Genomic DNA, 20,035 nt, shown 5'->3' with positions numbered 1-20,035 from the left:
AACCTTATTTGTTCCTACTACTTTGAGCGCCATCTTGTTTGTAACTCTGCAACGTAAGTGGTGGAGTTCTTGCTGAGGGGGTGTCAAATTACCCCTGGCCAGTTTTAGACTGGGAACCTCTCTGTAGTACTTGGGCGCAATTAGCGTTTGTTGCTTCCTTTTCTACTCATTTTTAAAATACAGTGTTCGGAATGAGCATCGAAACGCTTCTGGAGGCTGCCAAGTTTTTAGAATTGCAAGCTCTGCAACAACAGAAAGCACGTGGTAAGTGGGGCATTTGTCATAATAAAATTGCGCTATTGCTCAAACACTAATGTTTAAATACAAGCCTCTTTGGCCAGAAAATGTTGATTTTACTAAATGTTCGCTGGATATGTATTACCTGAGGATAAATAGATTGCGCCAAAAATTGAGAAACGTTATGTCTATTCTAAGCACTTTACTGAATATGTGTCAGTTTCGCGCACGCATTTCCTCTGTCCCTCCTTTTATCATGTAGGTTTGTTTCTGCTCTGGTTCTGAAGTTTTTAAGCATTTATTCTGATAAGACACTGCAGTTGTGCATTAAACTTCGTTCATCGAACCTTGGGCTGTTGCACAAACCGACTTCATTGACCCCTATGTGAACAAAACTTGAATTAAACTGACATGAAATTGTAAGTTTTGCTTTGCTTTGCAGCAAACAACATAATATAATAGTTAAGTATGATGACAAGGGCGGTGGCGCGGGGAATGCCAATGTCGTTTTACATAATGAGCTGACACGGTCCGCTAAGAATCAAATAACAATTTAGAGACCGCCGCTCAGGCTTGGTTATATTTAATCTGTGTTTTCAACGTACAGCTGGCAGAAGGGTCAGTACTTTATTGTTAAGTTAAAAGACTGTCCGTACGTTTTGTAAGTGATTGTGTAGTTAGTAAATATTAAAGTTGTTCTTAATAGTCGCTGGTGTTGCTCGGTGTCTGTTCGTGACGTGCGCATACCGAGCACGCCTCCCAGCCTCAGGACCGCCCCTTTCACCACGTGCATGCCGGGCAACCCCTCACAAAGATTGTTTGCAAAGACGAACGCTCGCTTCTCTTCACTATTGTTAACATTATTATGCGAGCTCAAAAGGGGTTCAAACTACTGTGATATGCGTGTGTTGCTACGGACAAAGTGTAGTTTGTACTGTGTAAGAATCTTGCGCTAACTTAAAAAAATAGTGAGATCTCCCGCGGCACACTAATCTAATCTCCCTGTCTGCCTCTGCATTGGGAGCAGTCCTCCTCCCTTCTTGAGCCTGTAGAGCAGGCCACTTTGGACGAAAGTAGGGCAGTGTTTCTTTATGCATTTACATTGGCAGTTATATAATGGGAACAGAAAACCCCTTTTGTTTTATGAATTCCCGTAGTTTTCCTCTACTAATCAGTTTGGTAAACACATCCTCGAATAAAAACAAAACAAGCTATTTCAAAATAACAACAGGTCAGGGAACACCTTGTTCTTCTCCAGAGGCAGAATTAAATGACTGTTCCAGCATAACAAATGATGTAAAGTTTGATGAAGCTTTTCCAACTGATTTTCCACTTTTTAAAAATCTAAGTGTTGTTAAAAAAAAAAAAAAAGTTTAGTCAAATGAATGTAAATGGTATTTGAGGTTCTTTCCACATTGTAACTATGTAGAACATTTGGTGGTGATGGGTGGCTGTTTTAGTTTTTTGTTTTTTTTTTGCTTTCCCACAGAAGATGAATTTAAGGAAAAGCTGCTACGGGAGCAGAAGACCTCTGGAGTGATCCCTAACTCAACAGTCCACTGTAATAATATAACAAAAGCCCAGGGATGTCATCCAGCTTTAATACAGCCACCAATGCCTCCAGCCTCTGTTCCCATTACGGTCATCCCTATACCTGTGGTCACTCCCAGTCACAGCGTCTCTCCAAGTCTACCTGTAGCACCCCTGCCCTCTACAAAGAGAGAGTCCCTGTTTAATGAGGACCAGAATCCATCTGGGCTGCCCTGCTCCCCACTGCCCAGACCAGATCACCACCCCACCTCAGCCCCCAGTACAAATCATAAACAGCCCCTGCACAACCACCAGCATCACTTCATAGGTCAAACTGCTAACACCAGCGTTCAGCAGCAGACTCCTCAACATTCTATCCACCGCTACACTGGGTCTATCGTTTCTCCCTCTCCGTCTCAAGCAGTACTTCCTCAGTCAGGCACGTTACTGCAGCATGGCCCCATCCTTAACGGGTCCGTCAGCCGAAGCAGCCCCCTCGATGACTCCCGACTTTTGGACAGTAAAAAGCGTCCCGGGGGGTGAGTTGATTACAAAGTCTTGAACTTTGTATGTATAAATAGTTTATATCCACAACAATTTATTATCTTTGCTCATATAGGGCAGGTACAAGAGAGGTCCATAACAAGCTTGAGAAGAACAGGTTTGTTTATTACAAATGTATATTATTGTATATTTTATCAGCTCGGTGGTATATTGTAGTTTAAGCATTAATTGCTTACCGTATTTCTATGCTTTGTTAGGCGGGCTCACTTGAAGGAGTGCTTTGAAACACTGAGAAAGAATATTCCTAATGTTGATGAAAAGAAGACCTCAAATCTGAGTGTGTTAAGAAGTGCCCTAAGATACATTCAGGTAGGATGGCAATTCCTTATTCCTTTGTTTTGTCAGGAGCTGGAGTGTATGCATGCTGACTGTTCATGCCTGATATGCAATCTAGTGGAGGGCAAACATCTTGATGATGGTAGTTGCCATCTCTGAAGTACTTAATTTGTTGTGCGAATCAGGCTGTTTTCAGAAGAACCTTTAGATTCAGCCAGTCCAAAGGTCTATTACTGGCCTACTTTGTTTGTCTTTTTAGGATTAAATGTGATTATCTACAGTATGAAATTAATAGTATTTGTGTTATATTAATGTAATGTTGAGAATTTTCTTTTCAAAAGTTAATTTTAATTGCTGTAAAGTTTTGCGAGCTGACATGAAGCGATTGTGCTGTTCAGTATGAGGATATGAAGGGAAAAACTAGGACAGCGTGGGTGCAGCTTGTCACCCAGTCCCCTCCCTCTGCCCGCTCTGTGTGATTAAGCAACACGGTGTTCAGTGTGTTGTGTTCTGCTGGCAGACTGACCTGGCTCTTTTGCCTCTCTAGCTGTAAAACCTTTTATTTTGCAAGATACAACTGGACATCAGCACAAAAAAGAACACTATACATGTTTATAAATTCATTTCTCTTAACCTGCATAGAGTTTAGACATACATCTCTGATGTGAGGCTGGTTCTTGCAAAGCCTGTCACTCACTATTAGAAATAAGTAGCTGCTGTGGTTATTATTTTAAATAAGTAAGAACATGTTCTCATTTTGTGTGTTTTAAGGACAAATTCTCAGTGTTCTTTTTTTCTTGTAGAGCTTTCCATGTAATAATGTCTTAAATTAGATATTGGTTAATCAACAATTGGCTTTGTTTCAAAATCTGTCTATGTGACTCAGACAGTCGGAGCTCCTCCTCTCTCCTCAGCCACCCTTTACCCCACCCATCTCCTTCCCTCTCTGAGCCACATGAGCAGCAAGCACATGGCTAGCCTGAGCTGCGTGACGTCACCCCTGTGCTGCGCCCCCACCCCATGCTACAACAGGCAGGACTAGCCGTACCACAAGGCTTAGCAGCAGCAGCGGGGAGGGAACATACAGCAGTAAACACAAGGCTCGGTTTACTCTGCTCGCGCTTCACTTCCTCTCGGAGCACTGAACAAATTTCTCAGGGCTTGTCTCCAAATGAAAGCCATTCCATCTGTTTGGTACAACTAAAATACATCCGAATGAGTTAGAACATAACTGACTCAATTCTGGGTTTTTTTGTTTTGTTTTTTTTAACCAGTCTTTGTCAAAAGGTGTTTTTCTGGGACAGAATTTATGCAATGTTCTTAGTACATGGAGCACTATTTTGGCTAGTTTGACCTGTGCAACCCAACACAATTTTCTTTTTTCCCAAAGAAAGGCTGTTTTCTTGTCATCAGGCACAATATGAAGCTTTTAGTTTCAGCTTAAAGGCACAATAAGACAAGGGTTCATAGTTACTGCATTGTCACAAGACCTGATCAGTCAGGCCAACTAAAGAGCATGCCTGCAACGTGGCCCTAGTGCTCCTGGCTCTTTAAGAAACCCAGCCTTGTGTTTCTGCTGCAAAAGTGAGTCAGGGAGTACAGCTTGTATTGCTGTTCAATCCTCAGCTCCCTGCACCCTCCCTCCCCTGTTCTCACTGAGGCCATGTGCTCGCCACTCGCATTGCTGGTGACAACACTGGAGCAGTGTTTACTTTATACACATACACACACATAATGCACCCTCTGCGTGCGCTGATCTAGATTTTCACACAAACAAGGCTGAGGCGGGACCTTGGCTCTCTTTGAGACGGAGGTTCAAAGGCTTAGAGGTGCGGCCTCATGCACATGAGCTTTGTCCTACCAACCTGGCGACATAATTTAAATGCTTCAGTCACATGGTATCCATTTGCAATTTATTCCTCACTTCCATGTCTCTTCACCTCTTTTTCATTAGGTTGCCTGTTTTCTACTGACTACCTGTATGTAACTTGTGAGGAAATGGGTCTAGTTTTTCTCATTCATTTTTTTCTCTTGGCTTTGGGTTAGACATAGTTTGTACTATAAGCCTTTATAACATATAGTTATAATATTACAAAGCAGATTTGTAAAGGGATTGCAGATGGAAAATACCAGTAGCTAAATCTGGTACAAAGCATCTCTTCTTTTGTAAGATGAATTAATTTGTACATGGTCCCTTACAAATCAAGAATAAATAAAGGAAGAACAAAAAGACATTATCTTACTTTTACAATTCCCCCCATTGCTAGTGGATTATTTTATATTTTGTCATTTCTCTTCATTCCTCTGTATTAATTTTTCCCACAAAACATGCTGAATTTGGAAAAGATTGACAATCACCTGTCCAGTGTTTGGGTGTACACAGCCTTTGAGAGAGCTTGACATGTTTCCATGGAGACCACTGATGGGGCCTTTCAGAAAATGTGTCCTGATTCAACCCGCATTTTACTGATGGAAAATGTGTCCGCACTCTCAGTTTAGCATATGTCACATTGTTACCTGCTGAATGAAACAATATTTCAGTGTTTTTTTTTTTATTTCATATTTCATATTTGTGCTCATGAAGTAGTATTTTGTGATGGCCACAAGTGTAGCCTGCCTCCCAAGTTTGCGCTTGTGGGGAAGAGTGCCAGATGATTGGCCTGTGCTGTTCTAATCCTGGATAAGAACTAGAGACAGGTGCCGAATTACACGAGGTCTGCCTTTTGTCCGTCTTTGGTTATTTTAGTACATCATACTGTAAGAGCAAAGCAAAGAACAATAAGCCGATATACTTCAACTTTGTCAAATGAAAATACCATGATACGCTTCACTCTATGGTTATTTATTTATGGTTCATGAGTCGTCTGCTTGTGCCATTTTGCGTGCATGTTAGAAGCAATAAGAACTGTCATGGGCTTGGCTGGATAGAATTAGCTTATGTATCAATGTGTGCATTGTATTTTCTTGGTGTACGCTCTCGTCATTCTTGGTGTACAGTCTTTAGTTTGCTTTGACACTTTTAGTCAGGCTTTCCATGGAAGTCTGTTTAATCATGTCCTGTGTCAGCTGATGGGTTAAGGGAAATTGGGTCACAGAAAGCTACAGCCTAGAAGCCCCTCCCACTTTTCTATACTGAACTACAGCTTCCCACTACCCCTCCTTTCAGCGTGTGTCTCTGTACTTTGTTGTCATTTAAGGTACACCAATGATTAACCTGTTCTGTGTTCATTTGGTTAATTAAAATTAATGCACAAATTAACTTTTTATATTTGTTTTTAGACGTTAAAACGCAAGGAGAAAGAATATGAGCATGACATGGAGCGCCTGGCCAGGGAAAAGATTGCCACACAGCAGCGTCTGGCAGAGCTGAAGAACGACCTGAGCCAATGGATGGATGTGGTGGAGATTGACCGTGTCCTCAGACAAACTGTGCAGCCTGAGGAAGACCAGGCTTCAACATCCACAGCATCAGGTATGGTATCCAAAACGACAAGCAAAATATATTTATTTTTGGTAAATTTCTTCTCAATTAAATGTAACCCTTGATGCACTGCAGAAGGTGAAGACATTTTAGATGATGATCTTGATGATGAGATGGAGCTCGAGCAGAGTCCCTCCCCTGCTGCTCCTCAGGTGACCAAACCAGAGCTGCAGAAAACAGTCACCCCTCCAGAGAAGCCAGCCCAGCCTTCCAGTCCATGCATCACCCAACATAAAGCACCACCACCCACTTTGCCACCCCCACAGCCACTGCTCAAACCTGCCCTCACCCAGACAGTAACGGCAACAATCTCCTCCAGCGCCAACTCTTCGGCCCTCATACCCAAGGGACCCATCCCCGCTCTGCATCCCACAGTTATAGCCCATTCCTCCGTCTCCCACCCCTCGGTCATCCAGACACTAAACCACGTTATACAGACTCCTAAACACATCACCCATTTGGCTCCCCCAACAAGCAGTGGCCCGGTACATTTGACTCCAGCTCAATCGCCCATCAGCCATATCACAGTGCACCCAGTCACTCACCTACCTGCCTTGTATTCTCAACCTGTAGCTGTCACACAGCCTGGTATTGTGGGTCACATCACCCACACACTGAACCATGCCCATCCCCACCTCAATGGCACAGCAACTAGCCAACCATCTACTGCTGCAATAGTGGGGAAACAGACGACTATGGGCGCACAAATGGTCACTCATCACACGCAGCTTGTGGGTCAGACAGTACTCAATCCGGTAACAATGGTGACCATGCCCTCATTCATTCCCTATAAGCATTCTGAAACTGGCTTAATACACAGGGCATACACTTAACCCAATATAGTGCAGGAGAGCAGTCTTTACTGTGCAAAGTTTCCTAAAAGCATTAGACATGACAAAAGCCAAAAAACCTTGTTAGTTCTTTTTACAGCTGTCTTCCTACTTGTGAAATAGCTACAGCATTAAGAGCCTAGAATATCCAACTTCTATGCCTGTGTGATGTGATTTAGCAGAGCTCTTCCCCTCAAGTGGAGGTGGTTGTCAAGAAATCATGGGGTAAACTTTGCACAGGATTTAGACTCCTTCTAGACCGTGCACATAGAAATGGCTCCACCTGCTGTCTAGTTCTTTAAAATACTGAAGTACTTGTGCCTCTGTGAAGGTGGCAATGTGACATCTAATATTTACTATTATCAATGACAATACTGACAATCAAATTACTTTTTTTTTTTTTTTTGTTTTTGTCATATGCCACTGTGCATTGACCTAAGGGTGAAATTAATGTTTTGTTTTTTTTATGCTGCTATAGTAGTATTAGATGTCGTCAGTCTGATCTCTCATGTTAAAATTATGAAAGAGTTCGAAAGCTCTTAACACTAGCGCTGCAGATCATCAGATTGTTCATTTTCTGGTGAGAGGGTACTGAATGTCATTAGATCCAAAAGCCTTGCCCTGTGCTGTGTGTCTGTGCTGTCATGTAAGTTGTAGAGTATGTGCCTGCATTCTGTCAGAGCATGCCACATCTGTGTTATTTGTTGAGTATTTGAAACCAGGTCACATGAGTACTGTCTTATGTTATAAACTTGCTCAGTGCAACATATTTAGGAATACCTCTGCTGTGGTTTATGGCTCTGGGATAAACACTCATACAAACTAATGGCTAGTTTCAGGATGCACTGTGAAATGTATTTAGTATAATTAAGCAGCAAACCTGAACATTTAGCAATGGCCTTTGCTAGTTAATCTACCAATTAAATCGGAATGTACTGTTCCATTGTTAGCACATTTGTATGGATTTTTTTTTTTTTTTTTTCCAAAAAAGTTATAGATTCTTGAATAAATTATCACATGTGACATTAAGATTTATAACAGATCTTGTATATTACATTGTTGCTTGTTTCATCTACAGCTTTACCTTGTCTATTTGACATTGCACGTTTTTGGGACCACATCAACTGCTGGACATCTTGGTGATGATTTAGATATTTTGTCCAAAATTATATACAATTTAGTATGAAGATTTTTATGTGTAAAGGTTGATGTATGAAACAAGGGATTGTAATACTTGAAATGGCAACAATATATGTTTTCCCTATGGTGAAAGTTTAAGTTAGTACTTTTAAGTGTTGAGCTGCATTTAGATCTAATTGTATTCTCTAAAGATCATGATATGCTGTAAGATAATGAAAAACACTTTGTATAAAAAAAAATAAAAATGTATTCTGTTCACAAATGTGTGATAAGTCTCCTTAAGGTGGTACAATGTAGAATGTGCTGTTTAAGTGGTCTTTTATCACAAGAATCTGTCTTGTTTTATGAAAGTCTGGGTTCAATTCTGTAGTGATACTTTTTTCAGTAGTGATGCCTTATTGATACTTTGGGATCTGCCAATACCCATAAGTTCATAAATTGATATACATTTCTGTCATTAAAACTGAATGAGTGTATACTCAAATACAAATATTCACATTAAGATTTAATGCATAAACTGACTGAAAAATAAATAGATGGATTGAAGCATACCTGCGAAAATGAGAGCACAACACAATTATAACAGTAAAGCTTTACGCTTTATTACAATATTAAAGGTTGTATTTTTCTCACAGTTCATATCTAAATTATATTTTGCTCATAAATATACCATTGCATAACAAAAGCCACATTTAATATAAAACAAACCAAAAATATGTATTCTGCAAACAATGTTTATGGAATGTATTCAAACTAAGTATCATACATACGTACATCATCTGAATTTGCACCGGCTATACACTCTCCATTTTGTACAATTTATTCTTTCAAGAACAGTCAGAAAAAGAAAAAAAGCTCAGGCAATGAGAAAACTACATACACATTAACTTTCATCTAAATTTCAAATTGATGTCCTTTAAAAAAAAAGGAAATCGAAAAACAGACAGATTTCAACCCAGGAGTTTTATACCAATAAAGGGTATTGTCTTTGTTCTCTTTTTATGTGCAGTGTTAGTCCACCATATTTTATATCAGTCTAGCTGTGATGGGAGTAAAATATACTATAATTACAGTTTGATTGTGAACTGTTAAACAACAAAAAATGAACCTAGCATATTAAAAAAAATAAAGACAATTGAAAGATATTTAAAAAAAATAAAATAAAATAAAAATCTACAAATATAGAGTGCTTAAATAACAGAAGAGAAAAAGTGGAAAATATGAACATGCAAACAAAACTGATTCCTAAATATTCCATTCAATGCATAGTTATTAAAAAAAAAAAGTTGCACAAGAAAAGTGTGCCTTTAGCTCAGGTGAGTTAATTAACAGTACATACATGTAAACCGTATTAGATATGATGTTCAAACAAAATAGTCATGGAACAATAATCTATAAATGTAGAAACATCTGCACCATCAGTTTATATTATTCTTAATATTTACCTAGTTTGTTTTCTTTGACATGTTTCCACTGCTCATGTCTTCAGAAGGATTTCCTCTTACAGGCATCTAAGTTAATATGGCTTTAGCCCCATCTTTCTACCTGGAGTGTGAGAACCACAGCGCCATCTGCAGTCCAACAGGATTAGGTATTTGATAGATTTGTTAGATTTTTAGTGTCTTCTTTATTGATGATTCTTCTGTCCCATTGATTTTCATTCTATCCCAGTTCTTCATGTGTTTTTTGTTTTCCTTTTACAATGACTGCAGGAAGTGAGCAGTGGTAATAGGTCAGTTTATGAACAAATCAATTCTTTAATCAAGTCTACTTATGTAAATTTGGCGGAAGACCAAATTAACATTTTGGACTACCATCATGTTTTTGTACATATTGGGATATTGCTGAGAACATGAAAGATGTGTTAAATCACTGTACCACCTACTCCCTGCTCAATCTACTGCAGTGTGTGAGGCGGTGCACTGGCCATGTGACAGTTTTGTGAACGATGGAGGTCACTGGGGAGTTATTCCCAGTTTAAACTCACTGACAAAGTCTTGTGTCAATAGTTTTGTGTGTGCATTTGGTCCTGAATCTTCTGTAACATCTCCTGCATCCGTCGCAACTGTAAAAAAAAATAAATAAAATAGACTAATATTAGTACATATATATTTTATGACATTTATTTTAATAGTTTCAAAAGGCATCTTCTATGGACAGAATCAATATTATGTAGTTCAGAAAAAGGTAAGAAATACCCTAACACTTCCTTATGAGAAATGCATTGCAAATGTAAGGTCATATAAAGTAGTATGGACTGTCATGAGGTGAATTTATGGCTGAGGAGCTGCAAATGAATTATCCTTGGGAATAATTTTTCTTCATCTGAAAACAAGATTCATCGCAAATCTGCAATCTGTTCATGGGTTTATGTATTTGTTTTAATATTGATCCATATTTTAAAATTTATTTGTTATGCAAGGTATTGGACATTTTTCTCAAACTGAGCAAAAAAAACAAGTTAAATAAAAATTTTGTTTTTTTATTGAGCAAATGAACAAAACATCAGGGGTTGGTTGGAAAACTTGGATTTAGATTTGATTGGAAAATAGAAAGACTTTTATAATTGCTTGAAATGTTCAGTGTAGACGTTTCATACGTGTATATATTTATACATCTTGTATTCTCACTCATTCAACAAACTCAAACTCAAGTGTTACATTTCAATATAATCCCAACAATTGCTCTTGTGGGCATCATCGTTTTATATGCATCTTACTTAACATAAATAATATAAACTTGCCTTCCACAGTATAAAAGAGAATAGTGCTAGTATTTTACAACTATGGGAATGAAGGTTCAGGGGAGAATGATGGAAGCATAGATTCATAAATAACAATAAATAAATAAATATCTCTTAGTTATAACTATTGGCTCATTCTGGAGTCACTTAAAGAGCCTGATCTGTGCTGCAATCTGACTGTGTATTCGGCTGAGTCTCGAGGTCTGGAGCCTCATGGTGCTCAGGATCATGTACAGATCCTGGGTCATGGTGAAGCTCAGACTCTATTTCGGGGTCGGCTTGTGGTACCTCTTCATCTTTCTCTCGGATGAGTTTTTCTGTGTCACTATCGGCCACCCCTGACACAGCGGGGATGGGGAAGTCTGTGCCGCTCTCCCGCGTTAGCTTGCTGTGAAGATATACCAATGATAAGTAGAGTATCCAATAGAGCTTTATTGTAAAATTATTTGCTTAGCCAAGATGTGAAAACCATTCTTATGCACAAGGGCACACATACTTGCGGTTGCGCTCCTTCACCACTCTGCGGGTCATGCTCTGGATGCACTGGGCCCTGTAGTTTTCATAGTGCGTCTCCCGGGTCACATCTTTGAGGTCCTGCATGTGTGTGCGAACAAGCATGTTTCGCAGCTTCACAAAATCACAGTGTGCAGAGTTCTCAACTGTTAAAACAACAACTCATGTTGAGGCAAATTAATATGAAAGGTTTTGATTAAAATATGACCGCACCTTCAACAATACCCCAAGGGTACAGACGACCTCTTACTCTCTTGCCTTTGGCCTCTACCACAGTGTTGCTGCCTATCACAGCAAAAGGAATACTCTCCTAAGTGAAGATTGAAACCGTCGTAAGATGGAGCATCTACACTGTTAAAACAGTCCTTCTCAAGTCTCACCTTTAGTTCAAGGTCCTGCTGCTTAAAGTCCTCGTCTTCATCAGAGTCACAGTCTGGGAACTGGTAGATTTTGATCCCATATTGTTCAATTTCTTCTCTGATCTGTGACATGTGACTAGAATTTGGTAACACATTTTTTATATGAATACAAAACAGAAAAACAAATGTCCTACCTTTATTTTCTTTTTCCTGACTTCGCTGGGGGTGAGTGTGTCTGCTTTTGCTAGAACTGGCACAATATTAACCTTTTCATGAAGAGCCTTCATAAACTCCACATCAAGAGGCCGAAGACTGGAACAACAAAAATATAGATTTACAGACCTTTGGGTGACGGATTGACAATGACAGCAGCTTCACTCAATAATGACTTCTCCTCACCAACATGAGAACAAATGCCTGATGCTTGCCAACAGAGGGCGCTGTGTGATCACTGTACATGCATTACTTAATACAAAACAATTTCTTCAGTAGATAATGGTTTGTGCTGATGAGAGTAGTACTGCAGTCCATGTAAATCTACCTGACAACAGCTACAATAAATCTCACCAAAGGATCTCTGCAGTGCAATTTCTTGAACCGGCTTAAAGACAATATTATAGGATAAAGGTGATAAACACTTCAGATAAATCACTATACTTTCATCTAGTGAGCATATTTTGAATAAACAATGCTGTACCCATGCCCGAACGGTGAGATAAAGTAGAGGCAGCAGTGCACGCGGTTGTCCTGGATGTTTTTGCGGTTGAGTCCGCTCTCGTCCCTGAAGTACTGCTCAAACTGCTGATCGATGTAGTCTGCCACTGACTTCCAACTAGAGTACAAACATACAACATCAGTCATCATAGTCTCCCAATGCATAAAACAAAAGTGTATGTTTCATTTGTACTCATACCATTCAGTATTATTTACAGCATCCCCAAAGCCAGGAGTGTCCACAATGGTGAGCTTAAGTTTGACGCCTTTCTCCTCGATGTCCACTGTATGTTTGGTGATCTCCACTGTCTGTGTGATTCTCTCTGGTTAAACAATAAGCATTATCACAATCAGTTTTATGAGGGAAAAAAAAAATCCTGATTCATCTTTCTCACTCACCTTCAGCATTTAGCAGCTTCCTATCTTTGTATAGGTCTGTTAGAAATAGGCTATTGACCAGGGTGGACTTCCCCAACCCAGATTCACCTAAAAAAAAATAAAACATTGGATCTTCCCCCTCATGTTCATAGATACAGAACAGATAAGCAGAACTCATTTACCTGCCACCATAAGAGTGAAGTCAAATCCCTTCTTGACTGACTTTCTGTGAACTTGGTTTGGCAGAGTGGCGAAACCAACATATTCTTTGTCCTGGTCCTAAAAAAAAGAGCAAATAATCACAATCAATGAAGTGTATTTCATGAAATATGTGTTATAGCAAACAGCAAAAACTGTGAACTGTAAAATAAGCTTGATAAACTATTCCACAATTGTGCTCCACCAGGTGACAAAGCACAACAGAGCTGGCTGCCATTTGTATATTGCTGTTCATTCAAAGACTTATCCAAATACAGATATTTGACACTTTTTTAACAAAACATACAAGAAGATCAAATTAGTGTTTATAATTACAATTAAAACAGCAGAAGTTTTACATCATCAGGAGTTACCAAAAAATACAATGACCCTAATATGCCAACATACTTGGTACAAACATGCAAAGAAATTATGTGTGGTGTAGGTGACAACAGCATCAGTTATGGCAATGCAGTACACTAAATACAGTATATTCATGCCTACACACTCCTGTTTTACCTCTGAGTTTTCATAGGGGTCAAACAGGCCCCAGGGGCTTTTGGGCCTGGACGGGCTGAGAGGGGAGGGCAGGTCAAACTCCACACTCCTGCACCGTGAGCCAGCAGCCTCTGAGCTGGAGTCTGACTGAGCACTACCCGCCACAGGGGGCCTCAGCAGTGATGGGCTGAGGGGGCACTCCCCACCCCCCATATGCCGGCCCAATTCAGGAAACTCAGGGACCTGTAGGGGGTGCTGCTGCTGGTGCAGAGGCTCGTGCATAATGTTTTCCACCTCAGAATCATCAGAATGGCTTGAGTGCTGGAGGTATAGAGGTCAAAGGGACGCATGGATATGAAGAGGAATAAATATAGAAATATTGGGTCATGGCGAGGGAAAGGGGGGAAGGAGTGATGGTCAAACGGTTTGGAGTTTAATCAGAAAAATATGTTTAGGTTTTATGTATTGTGTACTGTCGTCTTTCAGAATATGAGATAATAATAGTGTAGTGATGAACTTATATGTTATATATACTGTTATATACTTATATAAATATCAATATTGTATCAAAGTGGGCATGTGTGAAAATGAAAAGAGGGCAGTATCCCTTTATGGATCTGACAGGTACCTGTAGGTCATCAGTCTGATGATTATTAGGAGGAATGAAACAAGAATCTCTCTCATCTGATGAAGAGTGAAACTCATGGTTACTCTCCTCTACGGCACTGGGGGGTACTGGGTACTCCTCCATCTCTACCCACCACAAACTGGGGCCAATTTAAGGTAGGGAAGAAAAGGCCGTAGGTATAAGGATTGTCAGGATAGACAAAGGAGAAAGAAGATGAAAATGATTAGAAAATAAAACCGAAAGGATTTTGATAGTTCAGTGTCCAGGAAAACACTCAAGGCCTCGTCTGTCTAAGAATAACTCACATTATCTACATACAAAAAACATTAAGTAAAGCAGAGCCAGTATGAAGTGGCTGTACTTGAAATCTAATTATAAGTTTTTTACTGTAACAGAGCAAATTTCAAACCTTGCTATTTGAAGTGATTTTTTTTTTAGGCTTAGGAAGCTAGTGACCTGTTTTCTTTTGGCACAACTACAGATCAATATTTTACATAATGGATTTCTGTGGCCTCCATGGAAGGATACATCAACCAATTTAGATACAGGCAGCAACATTAGCAATCTGATTAAATAGGAATGTTACAGGAATGTTACATTACCCCCAAAATATCCTCCTTTAATATTAGTGACATCTTTTATCAACCACAATTTTCCTGTCTTCCCATATAATCCTCCTCACCTTGAGCAGAGTCTCACCGGTACCACCTTAACCAAAAAGTCCTATCAGCCCTTTACCGCGTCATGCAGTCCGCCTTGTGCCCAAAGCAGCAGGAAGCCCACTACACGGGCTACAGAGTTTATATACCCCTGGTGCAGAGGTCACAGCGACCTTCCAACTGCACTGCCACCCACTGCCCAGGGGAACTGATCAGTAACATTGACCCAGCACTACTAACAAGGGACAAACTGAAAACCACCAACCCACAAATACTCATTCCAACTCCAAATGAGGCGTAGCAGCTCATCCTGTACATATCCAAAGTAGATAAAAACAACATATAAACTAGTAATCATTTTGTTGTCTTGTGCATTTCAGTTTCATGCAGCTAAAACCGGGAACAGTCTTCCTGAAGAAGTGATACAGGACTCTACTTTGACAATGTTTAAATCCAGGCTTAAAACGTTTCTGTTTAACTGTGCATATGACTGAAGGGTTTTTATTTGGGACTCTTCTCTTTTAATGTTAATTTTATGATCATTTATGCCTTGAGTTGTTTACATTGTGATTTTAATGTCTTTTATTCTGCATAGCACTTGGAATGACTTTGTGTATGTGTTGTGCTATACAAATAAACTTGCCTTGCTTCCTGTCCACTTTACACCAGCATCGGTTCTGAGTATGGTTCTTTTTCAAGACTCTCTAAAGCTGAGGTATAAAATATGAGGCTTGCTACACTTCCCCCAAAGCAATGTAAATGCGTCTAGGTAAAAGCTCAACATACAGTGTTAACCGGAAACAGCGATGTATATGACTTAAAAGATCAATATAGTACTACACATCAACTGTTATTGATTAGCAATAGACACAATTCTACTAAAACAGGGCTATTTGGAGCCACACCAATCACACTGTACATTAAAGACAGGGCTGCTTATTATATCACTACTGAATCTAAATCGAGCAATTATCAGATCTTAGACAGCAGTTATTTAAGTAATAGAACTTACACTGAAATCAGTGTAATACCCTGCCTTTTTCTTTTTTTTATTCTTTATTAGTCAGGGATCACATACAAATTCATAAATCTTACAAAAGAAAAGATGATTCATATCAGATTTAGGTACTGCTACTTTCTATCTGTAGTCCCTGGGCAGGTGAACACACATTAAAAATACACAGTTCATTATAATTATAAAGCTCACAGTCCATCATTAACATTAGCAGTAAAATACAAATATATATATGTTTCCTACAGTCCATACAAATATAAAAAATCATTAAGTTCAAATTTTTACAGTGAATACAGAACAGTACAACCAGAACCAGAATGATGTGGACACACTTGATTATCCAAAATGTGCTTTTTCAAATTTCTAGTAAAATCATGAAGGTCTGCAGACAATTTCAGACCTTCTGTCTGATGGAAAAAAAAAAAATTAAATTAAAAAAATTAAAAAACAAAAATGTTTATCTGTTGATATTTCAGTCTTCTCTCAAATGCAAATGCTCCCGAAGTTGTTTACAATATGGACTCTGACCAAAATCCTACGCAAGACAAAAACCTCCAGCAGGGGCCTGAATCAATTACTGTGTTTGTCAGTAGGGCTCAACCTTTTACAAAATCATGCTGCGTTATAACTAATAGATAACAAAATGGAGTCATTCCAAAGAGAACCATTGTCTCCTCTTATTAAGCCTTAAGTGAAGACATTGACCACTGCTCTGGCATTTCCGGCCGCATGCTGCTGCTTATTATGTGTTATTGCCTTTGTTTATGCTCTGCTGCAGCTCTCTGCCATCTCGAAGATGTGAGGCTGGAATGTCCTGTTTGTCAAATTAAATGAACAAGCCAGGCTATGTTAAATAAAGGTACTCATGATTACAATATCCAGACCACATTGCCCATCTATTTTAATAAATGACCTTGGGAGAAATAACAGGGGAATAGTCGGTGGGGGGGAGTGGCCACTGTACCTGCCCTCAAAATAAACCTGGACAGAAAATTACAGTATAGCCAAGATGAAAGACTTGAATGAAACACAAGCGGTCCTTGAGAGACAATAAAAAGACATTGGACATAAACATATTGTGGTTGGCTATGGAGTAGTGTTGGATCTGAAAAGTGGTTCTGGCTGCCATTGTGATGACTGATGATGATTTGGTTCTCAGCCCACTTCAAATGCTCGCCCTACGACATGGGAAACGCAATCAGAAGCCGCCAAAAGCCACAGAGAAATTGCCAAATGATATTGACTTTGTTTGATGAAAGCCAGTTTGACATAAGAGCAAGTGCAGTCATCATGCTTGTTTAAAGGCTGATGTATTTAAGTTGGACTAGGCATCTGTGCTTTTGGCAAGGATATGTACAACTAACCTTTAATACACAGTAAAATTATTATTCCACTGTCATGCCTCACTTAAATAACAATCATTTCAAAGAGTTACATGGATGCAGATGTTATTTACATCAATTCCAATACGAACTCCGCTCCCATCTACTCTCCGCTTCTCCAGAGTTTACCTGCTCATCAGCCTTCACCTATTAGTCCGCCCCGCTGCTCATTGCACCTTCTCTTCATCCAACCAGTGCCCAGTCTGCCCTATTTTAACCCACATCGCAGACTCATGGCCACTTCAGTTCATGTCGTGCCCTACCTCCTCCCCAGCAACCCCCCGGCTCCGATCATCTCATCCATCGTCCCTTCACTCCCTCAGCCTCACCTCAACCACCTCCAGGGTCCAGGCCTGGGGAATAAGGCATCTCCTAAACGTCATCTAACTGGCGTCGCCCTTCATTGCAATATCTTTGCCGGGGCCTGAGCGCCAAAGAGAACATTGAATAAAGCCTACTAATACTTTTCTTTCGTGTCTGTCTGAGTCTTTCCAGGCTGAAATGTAATCTAACTTTAAGATCCACCAGACGACTGTGGAACTCGCTGCAACTTTCAAGGGACGCTAAAGAAACCTGAAAGAATATACAAGTTTTAATTAAGTGTGACATCATCATGCCGTGTTTAGTTCCAGACAAGCCAAAGTCCAGAAATAAGGACTTAATTAAAAAAACAAACAAAGAGTAATTTGGTAATATATGTCTGAAAAGTAAAAAAAACAGAGCGTACTTACTCATTATCTAAACCACATTGTGCAATTTTAGTGAATAAGGCTGGAATTCTCTTGGACCCGGAAGTATGACATCAGCACTTAACATTCCCACAGAAAGCCGATGGCCAAATTTAACAAGCCACAACTGTGCATGTTTAATTATTCAACAAGTGCTCACAAATATAATTAATAAAAGAATAACAAGACCACTTGAGTATAAAACAAATGTAATGGACAGGCAAAAGACTGATTATAACCTGTAGTGCATATTCAGATTCTTTGTGAGTGCAAATGTTGATGCTGTTGATGTGTTTGACCTTGTGGCCAGTAGCAGGTGGTGAAGTGCATGTGCTCTGTGTGAATGCAGGTCCTATCCTTTAAACATAGTTGTCACTTCAGGATAAAATATCTGTGCCATGTGTACAATAGGCTACATTATGGTTATTATGATGCCTATATGTCTGATTTCAGTTAATCAAAATAGGCCTAAATGGTAAAATGAATTAAAAACCACAAAGCTCCGCACAGTCTGCAACTGCACTGATGATCACATCAGAGCCAGGACTGCAGCTGGCAGTGCCACCACCAGAGTGGCACAAACAAATCTGGATTTCTACATAAGAAAGACAGGGAGGGGCTGAGACCAGAGTGTTAGATAAAATGATTATTTTGAGCATGTAGGCCACAAGTCATTTAAGTGGGACACACAAGCATGTTCAGTGTCATTAGACTTTGGATTTCTTCTCATTATACAGCCGAAGTGAATAGGGTCTAACACATGAACATTGTGACCACCTTTTAGCGTAATGACTAGACATTTAAGCATCATTTTAGCTGAGAATACATTTTGTGCCCTTGAGAGCAAGTCAGAAAAACTTGATCCTAATCATGATATTTTTGTGCCAAGCCAAATCACACATCACCATGCAAAGTCACAACACAGAACAAAGCAGACTGGCTCAAAATACACCAAAATCTACACAATATAATTAGATGTTTTTTATGATTGAGAGGTAATAGCACTAGCGGAAAAGGTACAGTATATAACTTTCTAGAAGTGGCATGTCACCGGCATGATTCCATCGAAATAGATAGATAAAAGAATACTTCAGAATATTCTCCATGGAAAGCGATACGTTTTATGCCATACTGTGGAAGATTACAGCCAAAATTTGAACGTAAACAAGCAGGAAGAGGACCTCCTTCAGGCCAAATAGTCAGGTATGTGGACATGCAAGTGCACTCAGAGTAAGGACACATGTTTTTTGCAGTTTTTCAGCAGAATAAAAACAACCAAAATGAAAAAAACACATGCCTTTACTTGAGTGTATTTTTGGCTAAAAAGTGACATACAGTGCCTTTAAAGGACAAACCACAATGCAAAAGAGTTACTTCCTGTGAGCAGTAGTGAGTTCTCTTGAGAGGCCTAGACGATGCTTTTATCCTGTCTCCATCTTCACTGTGATAATCTGGGGCTAAGAGGACTGGACGTGCCCCTGGGGTGGACTGATAAAATCATATAACATGTTGACAATACGTAGGCTGTAGAGGAAATAAAGGCCAAAAACAGTAGTGAGAGTAGCAGCTTTACTGTCTATGGGTGCCCAGAGGATCAAAATTAGGGTCTAAATTTTTGTCAGTTAAGGTTGTGCTGTCTGGATCCGTTTCAATAGGATGCAGATGACAATATGATAAAATATAATCCTTACAAATTGCTGCTAGCCCAGTGGAGCAGGCAAGAGGATTAAGATGAAGTTGTATCTTAATAAAAAGTATGGAAAACTAGGATTACACTGACCACCAGTATAGTTTAAATTTGTGCTGCACTTTTGAGGGTAGAGAGTTAGTATGAAAGAGGACAAATGGGGAGTGCGGTGCCCCCTACTGTTCAGAAGTTGAAACAGGTCAGGCCAAAATAATGTAAGAATGTAAGAAAGAAATCAAGAATTCTTGTGAATAAAAATAATAATAATGGATTGGATTTATATAGCTCTACATAGACACTCAAAGATGCTTTACAGTGCATTATTCAATCAACACTCAGTGGTGGTGTAGCCAGAGGTGTCCTGAGGCAGATTGGCACCCTCACTTACATCAATCTGCCCCATTGGCCCCCTCTGACCACCACCAGGCAATGTGTCTTGCCTAAAGACACAGTGAGAGTTTTTGCCAATTGCGCC

At 39.6% G+C, this 20,035-nt stretch overlaps 2 protein-coding genes across 2 annotated transcripts; one reads left to right on the top strand and one right to left on the bottom strand.

Moving 5' to 3' along the window:
* The first annotated feature begins 40 nt into the window (after positions 1–40).
* Positions 41–7,898, top strand: mnta (MAX network transcriptional repressor a). Its single transcript, XM_033976765.2, is given in 7 exon segments — positions 41–264; positions 1,727–2,306; positions 2,387–2,428; positions 2,529–2,640; positions 5,887–6,079; positions 6,164–6,867; positions 6,869–7,898. Coding segments are annotated over 7 exon segments (1,737 nt in total). The 5' UTR covers positions 41–191; the 3' UTR covers positions 6,902–7,898.
* A 1,992-nt stretch (positions 7,899–9,890) lies between these two features.
* On the bottom strand, positions 9,891–14,212 carry septin4b (septin 4b). Its single transcript, XM_055226194.1, has 12 exons — positions 14,090–14,212; positions 13,483–13,791; positions 12,948–13,044; positions 12,787–12,873; positions 12,587–12,710; positions 12,371–12,505; positions 11,868–11,985; positions 11,695–11,796; positions 11,528–11,624; positions 11,298–11,460; positions 11,090–11,189; positions 9,891–10,123 (listed from the first exon to the last, which is right to left on the bottom strand). Exons 1-12 carry the CDS (start codon positions 14,210–14,212, stop codon positions 10,061–10,063), a joined length of 1,518 nt encoding a protein of 505 aa, XP_055082169.1. The 3' UTR covers positions 9,891–10,060.
* Positions 14,213–20,035: the final 5,823 nt, after the last annotated feature.

Source organism: Periophthalmus magnuspinnatus, chromosome 13 (genome assembly GCF_009829125.3).
Source record: "Periophthalmus magnuspinnatus isolate fPerMag1 chromosome 13, fPerMag1.2.pri, whole genome shotgun sequence".
Classification (NCBI taxonomy): Eukaryota; Metazoa; Chordata; class Actinopteri; order Gobiiformes; family Gobiidae; genus Periophthalmus; species Periophthalmus magnuspinnatus.
Note: the sequence above shows the minus strand (reverse complement) of the source record. Positions and strands in the feature narration are given on the sequence as shown.